The 20,214-nt window shown below is 37.4% G+C and overlaps 1 protein-coding gene across 7 annotated transcripts in view; it reads left to right on the plus strand.

The window, feature by feature from the left end:
• Nucleotides 1-20,214, plus strand: part of CDC14A (cell division cycle 14A) — a 190,772-nt gene that overhangs the window by 95,213 nt on the left and 75,345 nt on the right. For 6 of the 7 annotated variants that reach the window (XM_073234363.1, XM_073234362.1, XM_037018699.2 and 3 more), the window contains 3 exons: nt 4,400-4,466; nt 6,711-6,773; nt 18,328-18,415. In XM_073234363.1, the coding sequence (XP_073090464.1) occupies nt 4,400-4,466; nt 6,711-6,773; nt 18,328-18,415 (218 nt within the window). Of the gene's footprint in view, nt 1-4,399; nt 4,467-6,710; nt 6,774-14,878; nt 14,976-18,327; nt 18,416-20,214 lie in introns of those variants that run through there. The other variant, XM_073234365.1, reaches the window with a different exon arrangement.

Raw genomic sequence — 20,214 nt, forward strand, 5'->3', positions numbered from 1 at the left:
AAAATGGTGAATTTTATCTCAATAAAAAAAAAGTCCCCGGGGCTTAGCAATATGATCCTTGGTGACTTGAGTGAGAAAAGTTCATGGTGTGGATGAGGGTGGAAACAGAGCAGCAGAGCTTAAGATATGAGGAGAGAAAATGGAAGCAGGGAGGTGAGAAATCCTCTAGAGAAGTCTTGTTTTAAAGAAGAGACCAAAGAGAGGGCGGTGGTTGAAGGGGGATGCAGAGTCAAGAAAGTTCTGGATTTTTTTTTTTTTTCTTTCAAAAATGGTAGAGGCCTGAAAATCGTTAAATTCTGTTGGGGAGGATCCAGGAGAGAGATAATAGAGAGGAAAGAGATCATCAATTGTGTTAAATAATTATATAATTGCAGAGGAAGAAGAGACATTTCATGTTACTAGAGCCTGGTGTTTTCTGAACTTTGATCTTCATTTTATTTACCCATGTGAGTAAAAAATACTCCCAAGCAATCTTCTAATTCGAACGTGAACATTTTGTGGGGCAAACATCTTGTTACCTTCCAGGGCAAACCATTTTATCTTTAGATGCATCTAACTACATTGGATGATTGAGGAAAATCTTTAGAAGATGGTTTATAAAATGAGAGATAATATTTTGTAGAGTAAAATCTCTCAGCTTCTTAAATGGGCTTTCAGTCTTATTTTAGTCATTTCCTTCATTCTCACCTCTGGAAGAACCCAGTGCTGCCAATTCTTGGGCCTTGTGAGAATCATCTGATATTAATCAGGTGGATTCTCTGATTTTTCCACTGTTAACTCAATATCCAGTTTTCTGGGCTTCTAATTTATAATCACTCATCTCTCTGATTTTCAGCTTTCATAATTTTATTGCTGTTTTCTGCTGTCTTATTCTTCCTGACCTTGCTGGATTCCATAAAAAAAAAGCCTTTTGAAATTCTCTTTTTAGTGGGATTTTGGTAGATGCATAGGGTTAACTCTGTCACTTTAACCTTCTCTCTCTCTCTGTCTCTCTCCCTCTCTTTCTCTCTCTGCCTCTCTCTTTTCCCCCCATTGAATATCTAACATGTTTTTGTGTTCCTTCACTTTTAAGGTTATTATCTTTTGACTATATATGATCCAGGTGCCTCTAATAAGCCATTTCTCTCTTGCCCAGTATGGGGTCAGGTTTTGGGAACATATTGGCTTCATATGGCTATCAGGATTAAATTTGCTAATGCATCTAAATTACCCAGCGTTGTAGGTGTGTCATCTCCTTTCCCCAGTTCTGAGAATATGACTTAATTTTATTGCATCCCTTATTATATTTCAAGTTGTAAACTTCTGCCCATCTTTCCAGTCTGATTGTTTTGTATCCTAATTCTGTCAGATGGCTCATTCAGCCTCCCCTCCATTCTCAAGTCTGCAGATTTCATCACCAAATCACCAAAGGTCTCTTTTCAGTAATTGGTAAAAATTGTGAATGTGATAGGATCATGTTAATCTCACCATAGTTTGCAGACAATCAGAAAGACTGGGTCTTTTTTGGTAACTCATATTTTGAATTTATTTAGTGAAGTCGAGGCACGTGAAGATATACTTGAGGGAGTAAGGAGTACCTCCAATTCTTATAATTTTTTTATTCTTTCTAAATACAAAGGAGTTTTTCTTTTTCTTTATTAAAGAAGTAGTTTTAATCTAGGTTCTGTGGAGATAATTCAGAGAGTCAGTGAATTTGGGCAATAAAAAATCATGTCTTTTTCAATGACCTTATATTTCATAAGATTATGTTCAATTATAAATGTTGGAAGTACAGTAATATTAGCAATAAATGACTGTTACAATAGAAATCACATTTTATATACCATTACATTTGTTGCATATATCAAGATATTATTTATGTACATTCCTCCTTCAAAATTATAGTTGTTATCTGACCTGCTTCTAGGTCTTCTTACATAATAAATTAATAAAAAATTACATATTATGGTGTTACACATTTCTAAAATATTTTGATAACTTTAATTGAACTAATCTGCTTTTCCTATATACTTCATGCATTTAGAAACATTATTTTGGGAAAAGAGGTTCACAGACTTCATTAGATTTTTGAGGGGTCCAAGCACACAAACTATTCTGAACCTCTGTCCCAGACAGACAAGTGCCTACAAAGGAGGGTGTGGTTATTTATATAAGCTAGTACTGTATCTTAAATCCTCAGCTACTTCTTTCTTTGGCTTAGTCCATTAAAAATTGCTTCTTAATATGTGGTTTATGTCTTTATAAGATATTTGACAAAGAAGCTATTTTGTTTTTCACTGACTCATAGTTCAGATGGCATTAAAAAAGACCTCTAGAAATCAGACTTAAATATCTCATATCACCCTTCCTATTTACATAGGTTAACTTTGAAGTTTCACAACCTAAGAAACATTTCTGTTAAGCTGCTTTGCTAACTTCCTATTTTTATATTAGGTTATCAGGATGCTGAAACTTAGTGATGTTGAAGTTCTATTTTAATTCACGGCTTAGCAGCCACAGGTTCATGTTACCTTGGATGGTTGTGATGGAAAACTTGGTTTTATGTTAATTATATGTTAAAGACCTTAGTGGTCATTTTCTCCCCCCTCCCCCAACATCTTCTGACACCCTCCACCCTGCCACCCTGGACTGACTGGGTGAGGTTCATCAGCTTTGTTACTGGCAGGTGCTTACGGCTCTGTTCCTCTGGGTCAGTGGTGGGGGCTGGTGGGGATGGAAGCCTTGAGGTCAAGTTTCTTGCCTTGGACACCTTGGAACATGGCTAGTGTTAAAGCTCCAGTGCCAGTTCTTGCTTAGCTGACCTGAACTTGATACTTCAGTTTTATGTTGCCTAAAGCAGGCCTGCTAAGTTGCTCTAAAAACTTAAATAAAGTATGAAGTACTCAATTTTCAGTACAGTAGGTTCCCACTCCTTTTGCTAGAACAGTTTGTGGTACATTAGAAGCTCTCATGGATCCTGAGAGGAGATTGTTTGGGGGAATAACTGTGTTGTCCTTAATTTTTGGGGTGTGTGTGAATTGGAGGGGTGGTATTTAATCTATGAAATAGCTGCTAGTTTCTGTTAACCTGCATACGTTGTCCTCTTAACATTTTTGTGCTTGAATTTAACATTTTCTTGACAGGTGGATGCTCTTCTCTCAGAATATCTTTGTGATGATAAATGTTTTACTTAAACATTCTAGGTCAGTGTTAATGATAATAGTCATATTATTTACTAAGTACTTCTTGTTTTTTGAGCCTCATCCAACTACTTTAATGTTTTTTTGTTGAAGTGTAATTGATATACAATATATATTGGTTTCAAGTATACAACACAATGATCTATCAGTTATACCCATTATTAAATCCTCACCCCAGCTAGTGCAGTTACTGTCAACATAGAAGGATGTTACAGACCATTGACTATATTGTCCATGCTGCACTTCCATCCCCATGGCCAACTTAAATTATGATTGACATTTTGTGCCTCTTTATCCCCTTCACCTATTTCACCCACCCACCCCAGCCTCTCTCCGACAGTAACCACCAGTCACTTCTCAGTGTCTCTGAGTCTATTGCTGTTTTGCCCATTTTGTTTTGTTTTTAGATTCCACATATAAGTGAAATCATGGTATTTGTCTTCTCCTTCTGGCTTAGTGCATTTAGTATAATACCCCTTACGTCCCTCCATGTTGTGGCAAATGGTAGGATCTCTTTCTTTCTTTCTTTCTTATGGCTGAATAATATTCCATTGTGTATATGTACCACATCATCTTTATCCATTCATCTGTTAATGGACACTTTGGTTGCTTCCATATCTTGGCTATTGTAAAAAATACGGCAATAAACATAGGGGTGCATATATCTTCTTGAATGAGAGATTTTGTTTTCTTCGAGTAAATTCTTAGAAGTAGAGTTATTGGCTCACATGATATTCTGTTTTTAGTTTTTTGAGGAACCTCCATACTGCTTTCCACAGTGGCTTCTATTACGTGCTTCTTATGTGTGAGGCACTATGTGAAGGACTACATGCTTTCAGTGTAATCTGACAACAGTCCTGTGATTCATAGCCACTGTCAGTAACTTCATTTCACAGATGAGGAAACTAAAACTCAGAGGTAAAATAATTTGCTCAATGTCCTACTTAATATGAGGCAGAGTTGGACTTTAAGACAAGGCAGTCTGATTCCAGAGCTCAGACTCTTAAATCTTCTTTCTTACTAATTTTGCCTATTGGATTAAAGGAATTTCAAAAGTGCTTTGGTTAGGCTGTAGTAGTTCACTAGTAGGAGCTGATGTGTTAACAAGTTTACTGTTTTGACAGCTGTGAAGCCAAACGATATCTTCAGCTGATTCTGCTGTTTCAGCATTTGAATATTCTAAATGCATGTTTTTAATGTTAACTTTTTTGTGTTTATAGGGATGCTTCCTTTGGAATTTGCACATACAGTCTTACCATCCTTGACTGTTTGCAGGGAATCAGAAAGGTAACAACAATTCTCCTTGCTGTAGTTGGCACAGTAGTTTAAAAATACAAAAAATGAATAATGCCCATATACCTGTTTGCTTTTGGAGAGAAGAGTGGGGAGGCAGTAAGCAGAAGGCTTTCCACTCTTTTGAACAGTGACTGATTTGTAAAATATAGACTGTAGGGTAAGTTAAGGGGAGTTCTGGCCAAGGGGTGGGTAACTCTGTAACTCCTTATAGAAGTGAATGGGGTCTCCATTTCTCATTTAAACTATTTGTGTTTGGGACGGATTTATCAGTTGTATCTGCTGCTGTCCCTGTGACATTACTTTGTCACTCAGTCAGCTTCATTATCAAGCTAGGTCTTGGTGGGGGAGCAAAAAGGAGTGACCTAAGCCACTGCTCTTCTCGGTTAGTGTGGAGGAGAACATTGCCAGCTTTGGTTTTCTAATTTGATATTATTAAACACCTGTGAAGTAGTAAGGAGGCCAGGTACTAATCTCATTTTTACAGATGAGGAAACTGCCCCAGAGAGATTAAGTCATTCTCAGGACCATCGGGAGTTATTCGGAGGGCTAATTCTAACTCACGTTCCCATCAATCCAGAGTCCTTTCTGGTATTATGCCAGGGTGTGCCATGAATTAATGGTGTTCAAAGTGTGGGGATTTGTTAGAGATACAAATTCTCAGTCTTCACCCGAGACTGACTGAATCATAACTCTGGGAGTGAATCTCTGCAGTCTGTGTTTCAACAATCCCTCCAGGTGATTTGATGTGCTGTAGAGTTTAGAGTCATAGTATTTAGTTATTTACATATGTAATGGAGAAGTTAATCTAAAAGGTTTCTGGAAACTTTTAGAACATGTTTTAGAAACATTGATTTACAATCTCAGAAGTCACATGTGCTGTACTGTGGATTCTAATGAAATTCAAAGTATAGCATTCCATCTGGAACATATGGCCATGATTTATCAGTCAGAAATGTACATATTACATAACCCATTGGCAAGGGTCACTAGGGACTATAAATATAATTCAATAGTGTTCTCTTTCCAATTTCTTTTCTCTGATGTAATGTAAAACCAATTTTGCTATATTTTGAGTTGAGAAAACTGGTATGATAAACATGCCATCAAAAAAAATATGCTACCTGCTTTATCTGTGTTGGTTTTTGACTTTGATATTTTATTTAAAAGTGAATTTAATAAAAGCTTTAAATAGTTTTCAAATATTTTTCTTCTCACTTAAAAACTATCAAGATACTCTGGCCCACCCCCTGCAACACACTTCCAGTTAACAACAGTTAAGAACCCTTTTGAAGACTTTACCCAATGTATAATCCACAATTATAGCATTTAAAAAATATGATTCAGGGAAAAAAGTAATTTATTTATTGTTACTGTGATTATTATTATTATTTTGCCTATCCTGACATTTGGTACAGGCTGTTTCTTTTCTAACACTTAAGAGATCCCTGAAGAGTCTACACTGGAATATTATCCGTACCTGTTGTGAGAGTAACTTGGAACTTGATACCGAACTTTATGATATCCTGTCTTTCTGACTTTGTTCATGAATGAGGTCTTCTGTAAATTTCTTCTTTTATCAAATATTGGAGTTTATTTTACCCAAATACAGATGATATTTTAGAGGATCTGATAGATTGTTCAACATGTTTTTAGTCAAGTATACTTTTACTCCATTAGAAACTATCACCATAAAACAAATTCTTTCCAAGTAGAGTTTTAGGAGCAAATAAGGGCCTATTAAGTAAAAATGCCCTTTTTTGCTAAGCATCTCATTATGATAAAAGGGAAATAAAAAACCTAAGAATAATTGATTTTTCTCCTATCTGTACAATTGATTTTTCTCGTATCTGAGAAATTAATCATTATTATATATTCTGTCATCATTATGTATGAATTAATTGCCTGATTCCCAAAATGTTTTAACTATAAATTTGCTAGTATCTTTCATTTTACATATATAATTCATTTCACATGCAAAACAAATGTAAATTAGAACTTGAGGCATATCTTTTTTGACATAGTTTCATGTTTTTTAAGTGTTTAATTCCACTTATAAGAGTCTCACACAAAATTACTAATGTTTAGATGATGATTTCTGGATATGCATCACAAATCAAAGGTTTCAAGCTTTCTCTGTTGGGCTAGTGGGGATCATTTTGTGAGCGGGAATTCCAGGAATGGCTAGAAGACTTCAGCAATTTAGTGTGGCAGAACTAATTCAGATTCTGCTTTTAGGCATTACAGCATGGATTTTTTGACTTTGAGACATTCGACGTGGATGAATATGAGCATTATGAGGTTTGTGCTTTTTAATTTTTTGCAAGATATAATTTCATGTTGATTACATTGGTTTTCCTCTCACAATGCTCAAGTATTGAGTGGCTGCTGTGTAAAAGCCTTCTGGAGTTTTCTGTAGTTGTCAGTTTTGTCCTTTCAACTTGGGTCATTACTTTTGACCCTGGAGTCACCAAGAGTTTAGTATGGGAAAGCACCACATCTGCATATTCTGACATCAAACCTGTATTGACAATTGCTTTGCACCTTTATAAGAAAAAGTAACTTTAAAGTATAGTTTGGTAGTGAAATTTTAAATTTTATTTAAAAGTTCAGGCTGTGTTTAAAACAAACCTGGAGTCGTGCCTGGTAATATTTTTGACTGCATACGTATTATTTTGAAATAGGGCCAAATTTACTTAGCTCGAAGAGTTAGCTGAACTTTTTCCTGTGGCTTCATTACAAAACTTCTGAACAATGTCTTCCCTGCTCGGTGATGAAGCGTTTAGGCAAAGGCGGTCCCAGTCAGGGTTGTGCTATGAGATGTTGAAGAAGAGCACTTTTCTGAGCAGGAAGTCTAGTAGTAGTTAACTTTTCTAAGAGGTGGGAAGCCTGTAGAATGTGAATAAGCCCAACATTCTGTGGAGGTGAGCTCCTCTGTTGGGGTTCTCCAGAGGAATTGTAGTGTTTATGACTGTCCTTAGCAAGACAAGGCGCTCTCCCGTTTTGGGCTCTAGATCAGGATATGTCTATTTGGATATCCTGCTTACATGGTAAGCTTAACATACCTGAAAAGAAAGTGATCATCTTTCACCCAAACCTGGTCTTCTGCTTTGTTTGTTTTAATGGCATCTCCATCCCACTGTGCACTCAGATTCAAGACCAGAAATATCTCTTTTCCTCCATAATCTAAGGAGTATTTGAATTCCTGTTGCTGACACCCTGCTGTGTGTTATATCTCGCTTTCCTTTTCTGTTCTTACGTCTTTCCCTGGGGCTCAGGGCTCGTTCTCTCTCATGGACTGTTATGACTCTCCAATGCCCTGGCCCTTTTTGGTCTGCCTGTCACCCACGTGACTGAGTGGCCTGACAGTGGACCTCTCCTCTTGTCTTGGCTGTCACTGCCATTGCCCTGCAGAGAGGGGGGATAAACTCTTCTGTCCTGGCATTGTTGCTGTGCATGAGCTCCAGCCCACCTTGCTAGCCTTTTCTCCTGTTCCATCGCTGTACTCATCCTGTGTACCAGCCCCACTAAGCTGCTTATTTACTGTTCATTGAATGGCTCTGTGCCCTGGAAGAATTGCTGTGTCCCAGATGCCCAGCTTCTTGAGTGTTTCCCCTCTTCCATTTCATGTGTGTCAAATCCTACACAGATGAGCTGTCACTCTCTCCCCCTCAGTTTCATGTGTTACAATTTGTACTTTCCATATTTCTTTCATTGTGGCTGTGAATGGAAAAATATATAGAGAGTTCTTGGGTAGAAATGTTTAACATCATAAAATTGCCACCTTTCCAGAAATTAATAAATTAATACAATTTATTAAATATTTATAAAAATCTTGGGTATCTGTTTGTTTGTCTTTTTAACTAGAAAAGCATTGTTAGCTATGGCATTTTTACTAGTGGCAAAATAAATAAAAACTACCCATAACCCCCAAAGCTGTCCCAAAAATGGAAACAAAGAAATTCTGTACTTATAAAAAGGAAGGTTGAATAACCTATAGTATACACACACCATGCTCACTTTAAAAATGAATTTAAGCTATACCACTTATCTTGGAATGATTTCTATAATATACTGTTCATAAGGAACAATACAGAAAAGTGCTTACAAAGTAATTCCCCCTTTTAACAAAGCAATCACAAGCCCCCTGCCCCTCATATGTGTGTGTGTATTTCCGTATTTTATCAGGAGAGATGATTTCCTGTGAAGCTAATGAAGCTAAAGTTTAGAGACCTCTACTTATGTAATTTTTAAGGTCCTATACCTAATTTTGTGTTCACAATTTGTATTTTTTCCTTAAAGTGGGTCTCCAAATTAGGTACGTTTCAGCCCCCCCAAAAATCTGGATTTGTGCTCCATGTATATGAGTATGGAGATAATTATGTGACAAAATAGTAAAGCCAGTTCAGTTAGAGGAGATATTTGGGTGGGGGTTAAGAGGGAGAAGAAAAAATAGCACCATAAAGTGAAAAAACGAACATTTTATTTACTCCTTCAATTAAAAAAAACTGTAATGGTGATATTGAGAGTTTGTTGAAAAGCATTGAAAAACCTGAAACAGAAGTGCAATTTTTTTCTTGCATACCAGCCAACCAGCCAAAACTCGGTTAAGAATGTGGTCAAAATAAAAAATAATCACCCGGGTAATGGGAAGAGGGAGGAGGCAGTTGGTGAACATTTGACAAGTTTTCTATCAAATTGCTTTTGAGAATGATACATCCATTCTATCATGAAGTCTAGAAAACAGAAAATCACAAAAAGAAGTGTGATTGACAGGTAGTAAGCATTTCAGAAATGTTGGTTAATGAATCAATGAATGAGTAAAGGAACACTCTTCCCAACAATTGGTGGGTCCAATCATATCTTGTTATAACTTCTTTCACTGTTGTCTCACCTGCTCTAGAGAGTCTGAACACTTGGGGAACTTTTGGAATGACTATGTTCATATGTTTTGTTAGCTCCAACAACACCAGTTTCCAACAAAGAGGTTATTTTCAAAGTAAAATTTTATCACTGAAAATAAATTATGAGAATGTAAGTCTTAGGTGATTGGAAGATGTTCAGGATGAAGCTTTTCAAAGATACTTCTTGACTAAACTACATTCAATAAGTGCCTCAAGAAAAGGCTACATTAATGAGGCTGCATCTTTATGTGAGATTAAAGGGGAGTTTTATGATAAGAATGCCACTTATAAATGCTATTAATGACAAAGTCAGCAGAACACAGGAAATACTTTATTAGGTCCATAGACAACCATCTGCCATGTTGCAAAAGTTTGTACCTACCTTCCTTCTATGATTCATGGGTCTAGAGCAGCACTGTCCAATAGAAATATAATAAGAATCATATATATGTGTGTGTGTGTGTGTGTATATATATATATATATATATATATATATATATGTGTGTGTGTGTGTGTGTGTATATATATATATTTTAAACATTCTAGTAGCCACCTTTAGACAAAGTAAAAATAAATGATTAAAGTAATTTTAATAGTACATTTTATTTAATGCAATATACTCCAAATATCATTGCAACATGTGACTGACATAAAAATTCTTAAAGAGGTAAATTACATTTTTAGTTTTGAACTAGTCCTTTGAAACCCAGCATATAGTTTACACTGTGGCACATCTGAGTTTGAGGTATCACTTTTGAAGTGCTCAGTAGCCACATGTAGCCACAGAGCAGATTCTACAATGAACTGTCGTAGTCTCTCAGAATGACATGAAGCCTGCGATAAGCAGAACAGGTTATGTTTCCTTGCTTTAGGTGATCTAATTGTTCACATGATAGTTAAGGCCCTGTCATTCTCAGAATGCTTGGGGTAATTTATCTCAGTCTTTTGCTTTATTTTTATGTGACTTGCAAATGTGTCATTTCATTAATTCTTGCTGATGGTTATTTTCCAATGTGTGGCCCCTCAGGTTCTCTGCCAAGCTGTTGTGGAATTATCCTCCTCACATTTGCACTGATCAAACAGATGTAATTCTGGCAGCTAGGCCATGAAGGTCCTGTGAAGTAACCACAAAGATGGTGGTCCAAAAGCTTCCAGTAGGAAGCAGTGTCAAATCATTTATACCTCTCCCACAGATTTTGAAAGGTATTCTCAAAGAATTAAGAGAGCAGCCACTCCTTTGAAATCTAGTTTTTGATTGGTTCACTTGAGAAATGAAAGTAGACCTGTTGCCCTAGGGAAAAACAAGATAAAAGAGCTTATGTGTTCAAATTATGGCCACAGGTATGTGGGGACCTGTACCCTCACATACCCTATGTGGTTAATGCTAATGCAGGATGATATTCTGCTTGTAAGACTCTGAAGTAGCACCCATATACAGAGTCTGCCTTCAGTCAACCTTTTTATCTATTTTTTTCTGAGGACCTATCCTTTCCAAATAAGGGTAAACACCACCCATCCTCAAAGATGCCGCTCTTAAGCAGTCATCATTTGTCGAAGAGAATTTGAAGTTGTGTCTTTATTTCATTATTTTGGTTGTCCCCAGGGAGCTTTCCACTGTTTACCAGAGGTTTGCCATCCTGAATGATCAGCCTCGGTTGGGCCTGTGCAGATGAGCTCACAGCACAGTACCCTGTTCTGGCCTGGGCGAGGGGGGAGGGAGAGAAAAGCAAAGAAACAAGCTTCGTTGGTCACATGTGGGGGTGCTTCATTACTGTGGCTTACATTTAGTACCCTATCCAGAATTTGGCCAATGCAATTTCTACCAGTTGCCTTAAATACTTTTTTGGAGATGAGATGGAGCTTCAAGTTGATACAGAGCTTACTAAGTAAACTAAGAAATTACTTTGACTCCTTCTTTTGAGCTGCTTTTATCTCCTATTATCCTTTATCCTTCCTCCCTGCCGAAGTCATTCCTTTTTTTGGGGAAAAAAAAAAATGGTTTCTGTGAAGTGTTTTTGTCAGTATGAGGATATTTTCCAGAGTATCATCTAGTACTGATGCAACCTAGTGCTTTCACACCCTGACAAACCTGGGCCACTTCATCACCAGTGGTTACTTGATGGAAACGGGTAGAGTGGCCCTTGGCTACTGCAGGCTGATGACAGACAGACTGGCTACTGCCTACCTGAGAGTGGAGTCACTGCACAGAGCTTCTTTTGTTTCTCTCAGTGTGGCACACGTGGAAAATGATAATATTTGCTCAGTAGCCTGTGATCATAGCTCACAGCTGTTGGCAACTGGCCTGGGGCCTCTGGCTGCCCCAGTCCCCACCTGGGCAACTCCATTCTGTTACACTAGTTGTGAAGCTTTGTTCTACAGAATAATGGTGTACAGATAAACTTTTGTTATATGAGACTCAAAAAGTCTCATTACACTCTTTATGGTCTCAGTCTCATAACTTTTCAGTTCATTTATTGAATAGACATTTACCAAGTCCTCTTATTTGCTCAGTATGCTTATTTATTTTTGTCAAGAGGCTGCCTGTAATTTTATCTGTTCATGCATGGAGGTAGAGCTTTTCTTCTTATCACCTGCTACCATAGGCTCCATATATTCTCGTGCCTCATCCTCTAGAGGCTACCATGTTTGACCTCTGTCATAGCCCTTATCTTCATGCTTACCAGTGGGTTGTGTACACAGAATTTCTCATTGATCCATGACAACCTTAATATGGGAAATTTTGCTCCTGAGATATTCTAGCAATTCTTAAGTCATTATTATTGCTCTCTTTACCTAAACTATGTTCTTCTGGGAAAAGAGAATGCTATTCTAGAAGGTGATTTCACAGTATCTTAGCCACATTACAGTGTAGCCTATTTGGAAACTATTTATAAAAAAGTGTTGGTCGATTCTGGATTGGGTCTGGGATTAGGTCTTTCTTGACTCTTAGATTTCTTCCATCAAGTCTTCAGATTACTAACAGTATATGTTTTAGAAATCATGTCTGATTATGTCATTTTCTTGCTTTGAGTCCTTCATGGGCTCTACATTGTCTCAAAGTGTGGAAGAAATGCAAATTTAATACAGCCCAAAGGCTCTTCTTAACATGGGCTTTTCCTTCCTCTCCATTCTTGTCCTTTTCCCTTCCCTCCTCACACACAAATCCATGCAGCTCCCTAGGTAGTAATTCTTCCTCATGCTTTGTGCCTATGGACATGCTCTTACTCCCTCCTCCTGCTGGGATCCCTTCTCTCCAGATCACTGTCTGACTAAGGCGTTCTTAGCTCCACGGGAGCTCTCCTCATGCAGCCGTGCTTGGTACTGTTTGCACATCTGTACCTCCCCTGCACACTGGGTGCTCGAGGTCAGGATCCGTGTCTTATTCATATTTGTGTGAATAAGTAACCTCCCAGCAAGGTACACTCATAGTGGGCAGTCATTCAATGTTTATAGAGTGAAAAAACTAATGAATAAATGAGTGAGTGAAGATTTAAAACAGGACGATAGCCCTTTTCAGGATATTTCTTATACTCTCTTAAAAGTGACTACTGTTCAATGGAAATGTGACCAAGACCTATAGTTAACAATCTAGTCCGATTTTGCAGGGAAAACATTTACTGACTATGGTAGACAAGTTCTTGAAATAACGTTTCTTTCATTACCAGCTTATCTATGCTACAAGAGCAGGTTCTTTTTAAACCAGTTATTAACAATACAGATTTGCAAGATACTGTAATCTCCAGCCAGGGCTTGCCTGACATGTCAATTTAGTTTAATATATGAACAGAGACTGTCTCCAGAATGACTCTGTCAACCTTCAGTGCAGTTAATAAGTAAATTGTCAAACTGCCCAGATGGTGTAGACTTCCGAGGTTGCCTTTTTGCATGTACCTTGAGGACTAGTAAGATTTCTTAGGTCTTCCATCTCTCAGTGTGTCACCTCAGGTCAACAGCAGGAGTAATGTTCTTGAACACCAAAGGCATGATGTTTCAAGGCTTTGCTCTTTGGATTAGAATTTGTACAGCAAACTGGAATATAATCTGTATGCTGCTTTGTATGCCCTCTTTACTGGTTCATGGGTTATGCAACTGGAAAAATGGGAGTTTCTGCCTCGGTGAGTTCCTGCCATAGGGAGCTCTGCTTCAGAATGCAGGTGTGTGGGCATGCCCTCCCCAGCTGGAGGAGCTATGGAGGCCGACTCCCACAGTGGTCTGACTATTCAGAGAACTATTAGAAGCATCTCCCTGGAGCTGTTCTGTGGTGTTGATTATACCATTAAAAAGCCACAAGTTTAAGGAAGCAAAACTCCTTCCTGGCCCCTGCAGCTGCTAAAGTGGGAAGGTCCATGTTTCCGTGTGTACTAATACACTACACCTGTTACTGGTTCAAAGCTCATCTTGGTTAAATCTATACAGTGTTTTGAAGTCTACTTTACCCTAAGAAATTTGCCATGTTTTTTACTTCTTTGATCATTGTTTGGTCACTGGCCCTTCTTTTACCTTCAAATTGGTTAAGACAGTAGTTCTTGACTATGTTTTTACTCAGTCAGCTGATTATGGGCTGGCCTTCTTTCTCTTTGCAACTTTCCTGAAACTGTTCTTGCTAATTCAAGACTTGGCCAAACCAAATGGTTGCGCTCAGTGTTCTTCTCATTTGATGTACTCCGGGGCCACTCTCTAATTCTAGAAACTCGCTTTCCTTCCCTGACTCCCAGCATTCTGCCTCTTGCTTTTCTTCTCCTTCCAACTCTGGCTGTCTTTTTCAGTCACTTCTGTAAATCCTTTCTCTCCCTTTCCCCACCTGAAATGCTGCTGCTCTCTTGGGCCTGGTGATGTCTGGTTAAACACACTGTCCGTGAGGGAGGGCACGTGTTTCCAAGTGTCAACAGCCATGAATGTGCTGATGGCCTCAAATCTTCATGCCCTGAGCCTTGGAGTGGCCCCTGCAAATAGGCATTTGCAGAGGCGCTCACTGGTCTGGGCCACTGGAGCAGCACCGAAATGTTTCCGCCCTTCCAGCTGTTGCTAGCAGAGGTGAGGCAGTCATCCACGTGGGGCATTCCTTTTTCCCTCCACCACACTGTCTCTCAACAACAAATCTAAATTAATAATCTGGAATTTGTTACTTAAAGCAGGATGGCACAGCAACTTAATTTAAACCAGATAACTCAAATATTTACCTTGCTTTAAGCTCATAAAGTGCCAGTTATTAACAGCATATTTGCACTTCTGTAATACAGCTGTGCTATCAACACTATTTTATTGTTTTATAAGTTGGGGAAATATAAGGAAGGTGATTTTTTAATGAACAAAAAAAGACTCATTCTTTCGATTTTTGAAATAGTTTTTGTGCTATCATTAAACATTTTATATCCTTCTATTATAGCATTTTTGAAAACTTAATGTAACTTTTTCTCCAATGGGTGTCTAAGTTCATGTTGCTGTAAGAAAAATACCATATACTGTGTGGCTTAAACAACAAGCATTTTTTTTCTCCTAGTTCTGGAGGCTGGAGGTCCAAAATCAAGATGCCAGCAGATTCAGTGTCTGATTATGACCTTTTTCCTGGTTCATAAGATGGCCACACATGGTGGAAGGGGTGAGAGAGCTCTCTGGGGTCCCTTTTATAAGGGTGATAATCCCATTTGTGAGGGCTCGATCCTCATGACTAATCACCTCCCACAGCCCCCACCTCTAAATGCCATCATGTTGGGGATTAGGTTTCAACATACAAAGTTTGGGGAGACACAAACTCTCAGCCTATAGCAATAGGTAAAATGGAGATAGTAATAGTACCTACCTCATAGGGTGGCTGTAAGGATAAAATGAGTTGCAGATAGCAGAGTAGTACCGAGCCCAGATAATGGTGTATATGTATTTGCTGCTGTTATTATTACTGTTATTTGTCACTCCCACTTGCTTTCTCCTACAGACTTCTCAAGAGCACAGAAGGGATGCTTTTTATTATTTTATGTGTGAGACCAAGTTACAGTCCTTGATATGTAATAAAGGCTTAGCCACTGTTTTTAATGAATGTTGAATTGTGCTTAAAAACTGTTTATCCACATTGTCTTAGAAAACACATCTGTTGATAAAGGCAATCAATGCTATAATTGTCAACCTCAAGCTCTGTCTTATCTTACCATTTATTATAATGGTAAAAAACTAAATGTTTCAACGTTTGGGCTGAAAAGTATATTTGTGACCATTACAACAGCAGCATGCCTCACACACTAGCACAAATGGATTCCTTAGGAGTTTTCCAGTCAAAGTATATTTTATTTTTTTCAGTTTTAATATTTTTATTCACTTGGTAAACAACTTTAACTTTTTTCCTTTCAAATTTATATTGAATGCACCAGGAGAGTTAGCTATTCCAAAGAAATCTAGCAAATCATTGGTAGACTGAAGAGTATTGTAGTAAACTGACTATTAAAATCTAAATATATCAGCTTCAGGAATTCAGATTTTTGGGGGCAGTCATTCCTCTAACAAAGAGCATCTGTGGTTTTTCAATAATAGTGCTTGGTAGGTAGTAGGCTTTAGACTGGAAGGGGTAAAATCATTCTCTTGCCTCATCTGTGCCTAGATGTTTATTTGCAAAAATGTGGTTTGGGTTGGAAAGTACCTTAAGCTCCTGTCTGATCTAGATTTCTCTGAAGTGGGAGTACGTGTGTTGTGTGTGTGTGTGTATTAATTAGAAATACCGATTTGTGTCATTTTACATATTCTATTATGGATAAATACTGACCTTTATAATTCACTATGATATTAATTTTGGGAGCTTACCAAAGTAAACTTATATTGGTTAAAAGCTGTAATGTTCTCATTAATATTTTTTCAGATTTGGATGTAAGACCTAAATTTCTTTGTTTACTCCATCAATTTTAACCAAGCTACTGAGTATAGCCTAATATATCTAATATTTATCTTTTGGGTAGGCAGATTTGCAAATATAGTCTCTTGGCTCTGTGAGAGAATATAATTTAGTGAGTACACTGTCTCTCTCCATATGATTGATTATAGAAGGTTACTGTTTAACCAAATGGATGTTTGTAATCCAAATAAACGGACATAGCACAACATATTTATCTAGACCTACCAAGGATACAGACATAGTGAACATAGAAACCTGTTTTCCTCTGTTGTTCATAAACAATTGGTTTTAGCCTTTGATGATTAGAACATACCTTTATTTTTAATTTTTAAATGTTTTAAGCTTAAGAATTATTCAAGAGGGATATTGACCACTAATTTAAGAATGCTTTATTTAAACAAGAAAATGTTTAATTTTAATAAAGAGTTGTACATTAGATTCTTTATTCATATTGTTATAAACAGATATGCTTAAGATTTGTAATCAAATCTTATGATTACATGTGTAATCATAACATTCATAGTATCTCTGAAATTTTATTTAGGGCATTATGGGGACATTATGCTTATTACAATTAGATTAATGTTATTCAGCAGTTATAAAGTGTCATGCAAAGTTTCATTTATAACTCTAACTGGAAAGAAACACCTGCATTTGAAGCATGAAAATTGTAAACTAGGTTTTGACTTTCATGAAAATGATAATGAGTAGTATGTTGTTAAAGTAGAGGTTCCAGATTTCCTTGATGGCATTACTACAATTTATTTAATGAATACTTAATGAGCACCTAGAGTAGCATGCACACTCTGTAATTTGACATAGATTCCTGCCATTGAGGTCTGTGCCGTGTAGTGAAGCAGAGAGCCTTTTACATGGATGACGTTGGCCCAGTACAGAGAACTGCCTTCCTTTCCTGCCTGGGGAGGCATCTGTGCTGTGCTGTGAGAGACTGGAGGTAGAGACTCAGAGACTAGAAGCCATGCTTGGTGGGGAGGTTAGGGCAGGGTAAAGAATACTTATGTGGAGAGGCGATTTATGTATTTTGTGATGCATTGCGCATATGTGTCCCCATTTCCTGCAAAATCTTGGGTGTCCTCAACTTTGCTTTGTGTTCCACCGGTTCAGGCCCCTGGGAAGGGAAGGAGATGGGGAAGCTAATGGAGCAGAGGGAGGCTGCTTGGCCTCTTCCCTGGTTTCCAAGCCTTTTCTGAGGACCCCTTAGAGTGTGTACTAGAGGCTGACAACTGATGCTCCAAGTCAGCCCACAGGGTTGTTTTATTTGGTTTCATAGTATTTAAAAACTTAATGTAAAATAGTCAACATTTCAAATATAGAGATTTCACATGAAAATCCAGTCAGAAGATTGGCCACATTCTGTCAGCTTTTTCTGCAAGGTGACTGACTAGGCAGAGCTGGGGATCATCTGCCTTTCTTTATGCCTCTTGCCTGACTCTTGCAGCTGTTTGGGTTTGCAGCCTCTGCAGTGAACCTTGGCTGGCTCTGTAGTTCGTGGTGTACACGGAGGGTCTGATGAGCCTCTGTCCCTCACCCCTGCCTCCTTCCACTTGCCAGTCTAAGCAGCAGCATTGACAACAGGTATCAACCCATAAAAACAGAAGGAATAAAAAGGGAGTAGTACGAATGTTCATCATGACCATGATATTTATATATTTTTTTCATTGTTGAAAGTATGTTTACCATGTTCATGGAATTTATGTGTATTTTCTGTCTTTTATTTCCCTTTATTACTAGGACAAGCAATGGTTGTTTTCATTTCATTACAGAGTAGCCAGGAGACAAAATTATTTTAAGCAAAGTACCTCCACGTTAATAAAGTTTTTAAAATCTTTCACATAGTCTAGATAAAAATTTTTCTGAAGTGGATTGAATTCACGAACATTATTTTGAAAATCAGGTGCATGTTTTTAACTTTAAGCTAAATTACTTTGCCTTCATGTATGTCCAACTAGTCTAGTACTAATAGAGTGAAGAGCAGTTTTATTTATAAGGTTTTCCTAAATTGTATAAGAATTATAAAATATTTTTCTTCTCTTTCCTCACAAAATTCTGCCAGCGAGTTGAAAATGGTGACTTCAACTGGATTGTTCCAGGAAAGTTTTTAGCATTTAGTGGACCACATCCAAAAAGCAAAATTGAAAATGGTAGGTTTTTCTTTACTTTACCATCCAAAAATTTATTTCAGCTCATCTTTCATTTCTTAATTTCCTCAGATAAAACTTTATTTTGGTAATATTACACAAAGGACATTTATTAATTAAAAAAATTGAACACTAGTTATTAGTGTGTTAAATATTATGGTTCAGTAGGTAGAACTGTAATTACTGTTTTAAAACTAGTAAATTTTTAGTTTGCCATAAATAGGATGCTCACTTTACCAGATCCAATTGTCAAAGAAGAATCTGAGAAACGAATGACCAAACTGATAAGCAGATTGCTAAATTCACTGTCAGTGGTTCTCAGATGTATTTGGTGATAAAGTACTATACAATACAAAGTATTCTTTGGGGAACACCATGTTGAATAATGATGATGATAACAATAGATGTCATTTATTGAGTATTTACCATGTGCTGGCTACTAGCTACTCATAGCATTAGCTCATTGAATGCACACACAACACTTTGAGGTGTAGGTAGTATTATCTCCATTTTACAGTGGAGGAAATTGAGGCTTATGAATAGGAAATTTGCCCAAGGGCACAAAGTAACAGGCAGAACTGCAGCTCCACCCCAGAGCTGGGCTCCTAAACATTGCCACTAACTGATCTATTTGTTTCTATCATGACAACCAGGAACAATTTCTTAGCTGACAGTAATTAAACTATTTATTTGTAATGTATGTATAGCTAGTGGCATACATACTCAGGAAAAAAAATTAAAAGCAAAACAAAAAATAAGCCTCTTGAATGAAACATGATCAGCTATTTGAATTTTTCTGCTGTTTGTTTTTACTTACTTATTTTCATCTGCTAACACTCCCTTGAACATAAGTAATGCTAGGTACCAAAGGTCTCTGAATAACTTAGGGGAGGAGTACATAAAATTAAAAAATTATAATAGTTTGTTTTTTGCTGTCCATCTGGTCTTAGACCTGGCACATCAATTCTCTAAGGGAACGTAAATGGAAACCTGAATCTGGATTTCTGCCTCTTTCCTCATCATCATTATCATCATTAACATCATGAGTATTTATCTGAAAATCTGGTTTCGTAGTGTACTTTTACTCATGCATTTAGCTTTGATGATTTGAGTTTCCACAAATGTGCATATTCATTTCGTACCTGTGACATGTCTATGAGGGAACCTGCTTGAATCACCGTTTTCCTCCGTGGATGGGTAACCCAGGTGCAGAGCCTGAAGCCAACAAGGTCTCTGTACTGAAGCCAGAGTTATGGCTTCTCAGTCATGAGTTAGCAATCATCATATTGCCCATCTCTTTTGCTCCAGATATTAATTAACCTCAGTCATGCTGGGTTGTTAGGAAACAACATGTTGAGGGCCTGAGGAAACTGCTTTCTGACAGTGGTCTTTTAAGACAGGATTGACGAAATTCACGTTTGGCCTTCTCTGTAAAATGATCTGACTCAGACCCGGAAAATCTTAGCAGGGGGGATGGTTTCAGGAGCGGCCTTGCTGGTCAGGGTTCACTTGGCAAGGTTGAAAGAATTTTGCCGTTTAGGAGTCACATGTTTCATGAACTTTTCTTAAAGAGATGAGAGGTATAAATTTAAAAAGTCATTTTAAATATTTTTATAGAGGTAACATGATTTTTTTGAAATAGAAAAATGTAGGTGAACTAATAAAAAAAGCATAAGAAGACCTATAGTTCTAAGTTTTCTTGATTTACTAGCTAGTGGGGACTATTGGGTTTTTTGATTTTCTTTGCATTTGTTCCTCTGTTTTTTTACTTGCGTACATTTTTTTTTCTCTTTCAGTGAATA

The sequence above is a fragment of the Manis javanica genome, chromosome 4, assembly GCF_040802235.1.
Source record: "Manis javanica isolate MJ-LG chromosome 4, MJ_LKY, whole genome shotgun sequence".
In the NCBI taxonomy this organism is placed as follows: domain Eukaryota; kingdom Metazoa; phylum Chordata; class Mammalia; order Pholidota; family Manidae; genus Manis; species Manis javanica.